General features: G+C 44.8%; 1 protein-coding gene across 1 annotated transcript in view; it reads left to right on the top strand.

The window, feature by feature from the left end:
* The window catches only part of LOC104465791 (interleukin-1 receptor type 2-like), a gene marked incomplete at its 3' end in the record, with an annotated part of 34,331 nt that extends 32,055 nt beyond the window's left edge, over positions 1 to 2,276 (top strand). Inside the window, exons 4-5 of the mRNA XM_010078979.1 lie at positions 497 to 671; positions 2,102 to 2,276. Of these exons, the coding sequence (XP_010077281.1) occupies positions 497 to 671; positions 2,102 to 2,276 (350 nt within the window). The remainder of the gene's footprint in view (positions 1 to 496; positions 672 to 2,101) is intronic.
* Positions 2,277 to 2,571: the final 295 nt, after the last annotated feature.

Here is a 2,571-nt window from a genome sequence, read left to right on the forward strand (position 1 = left end):
CCATGCAAAATAGTATGTACTCATAGCAATGCCTACTGGCTGTGCAATAGCAACTGCAGATGTATTTTAATACATACATTCAGCTTTTTATTTCATCCTTAGGTCCCAACCATTACGGTTTTTCACAGTCAAGAACTCTTTCGAGGAAATGGTGGAGGGTTCGTGACACGCCTGCTACTATTTAGGTGGGCATGTTCTCCCTCCTTGCAAAATTAAATAATACCTTAGCCTAAGGCTGCACAGCAAACTGGTGTACACAAAAAAACCCCAAAACAAAACAAAACCAAAACCAAGACTGAAGCTCTAAGGCAGACATGTGTCAGCAACATGTTTAGGTTATGCCAAAAACCCAGTACCAGGTGTTTTCCAGGGTTCCTCCTGGTATGATCTCAGTCTTGGCCTCTTAGAATTGGCTAAGGAGGGAAAGGGAGCTGGGGTGTCACCAAAGTTCTCCTCGTTGCTGGTGGGTGCTCACCTCTCCCCTTGCTGTCTGCAGGAACTCCTCCTACTGTGCTGAGGTCTCCATCCACCTCACAGTCGTGGAGAAAACTGCTGCTCGGGAGATTGCCTATCTCCAGGTCCTTTTTACTTTCACCTCTGGAAAGATTGTTTGCCCTGACCTGTGGGATTTTACACCAAATAGGACAAGCCTGGAGCTCAAGTGGTACAAGGTAGAACTTTCACCTACTCTTTGTGCAAAGCCTAATCCTAACCTGTTTGGGACAGGTTGCACATGCATCCCCACCCTCTGTTTCCCCTGAACAACATGTTGATAAAGTAATGAGCACAGAATGATATACTGGGATTTTTGGGGCAGATATGTGTATTTTAAGAAAGGTTCTCTGGGGTGGACTCAGCACAGGGTGAAGTGCTCCACATGTTATATGTTCTCACAGGCAGTGTAACTACTTTTAAGGCTAGATTACCTACACTGGCTCCAGGATTTGATACTTCAGATTAGGCCCTTCTCTTTGGCGCTATGCTTCTTTCTATGGCCCCTCTAGTGAATCCCACAAAGTAGGACCTCTCCGTGATGCTTCCCCCGTGTGAGCTGTTCAGATGGGGTAGCTTTCATTAATCAACTGGAATATATAGCATTTGGAAATACTAGATTCATCACACAATGCTCATAGTGTTCTCTTGCCTAACTTGCCAGTCCGTGGCTTTTCAAGTAGGCCAGCCTGGTTTTGCCTCTAAGGTCAAATATCCTTCACTTGATCATCTTCAGATGTACAATCTCACACTGGACAGCATGGGATTCTGCTTATATTTTCATAATACCTTGGTTTAGCTTTTATTTGAACTCCCAATATGATCATATGCTCTGCCTCATGCAGCTATCATTCTTACCACAGGATGCAATACCTAGTCTGGCTTTATACAGCAGTGCCTATGTGGTCGTTGGTACCGTACCAGCAAAAGGTCTCTGCACAGGACTACAATCCACTTAAGTAAAAGGCTACCCCCACAATATGGTTCTGTTACAACTATCAGAAAGAGCTAGCCTGCCTTCTTGGAGAAGGAACAGCATTTGTCCTAGCAGGGCTCCAACATGTGTATGAACAGAGCCTTAGTGATACAGAGCTGGAATTTATCACAGTTTATGAGATCATGTAGGGTAAGTAATAGTTTTGTGCAAACCTGCATGATTACTAGTGTTTGTCTTCAAATAATGCCTTAGAACACTAGTCTTATGAGGTCATGTGTGGAAAGGAATAGTGTTGTGAAAATCTTCAGGGTTACTAAAATGCTTTTGTCTTAGAAGAATGTCTTAGACGATTACACTTAACAGGACTCAGGAAAGAGCCTATGATATCTTTTCCACCTTACAATGTGCACTTTATTGAAAAGCTATACACGCACATTGTAGATAGATTAAAATAGCAATTCTTCACACCTCATACAGTGCCCCAGAGCACTTGAGAGATGGATACACATTTGAAGAACTTGCCCTTTGGTGGGGAAGTGGAACTGCTCAGATTTCCCTATGAAAAATGAACTTTCAATAACAGAGACAGGAATAAGTAATTTTGTCTGGAAGTTACACGGGGTGTAACCACACCTGTCGGAGCCATAACACCAGCTGCTCTCCTTTCTCAAGGATGCTCTGCCTTTGGAAGACGACAATGAAAAATTTGTAATTCTGAAAGGTTCGACTTCTCTCATCATGACTTCTGTGCTGCCAACAGATGCTGGCTATTACACCTGCAAGATGTCATTTCCATATGAAGGTGTAATGTATGAAATCACCAGAACAATTCAACTGGAGACTGTTGGTAAATATCAACCGCTTTAAAACGTGACAGCACTTAAGAAAAATCTCTTCTCTGTTAATGACACTCAGGAGAAGAACTCACACTTGGCCCCTCAGCACTGCGAAGGAACGGGGGACGCCACGGGTGCTTCCTTTGGCACTGAGGAGTGTCCCACAGCACCCCGGCAGGGCTGGGGTCACCCCTCGGCCTGACTTGCGGCAGGTCTGCGGGAAGCAGAACCCCCTGTTGCACGCGCCTGTGCTTGTTCAACCGAATAATTTACTTCGGGGGGGGCGGGGAGGAGAGGCTGTGTGTT

This window comes from Pterocles gutturalis, unplaced genomic scaffold (assembly GCF_000699245.1).
Source record: "Pterocles gutturalis isolate BGI_N339 unplaced genomic scaffold, ASM69924v1 scaffold23128, whole genome shotgun sequence".
NCBI classification, from domain to species: domain Eukaryota; kingdom Metazoa; phylum Chordata; class Aves; order Pterocliformes; family Pteroclidae; genus Pterocles; species Pterocles gutturalis.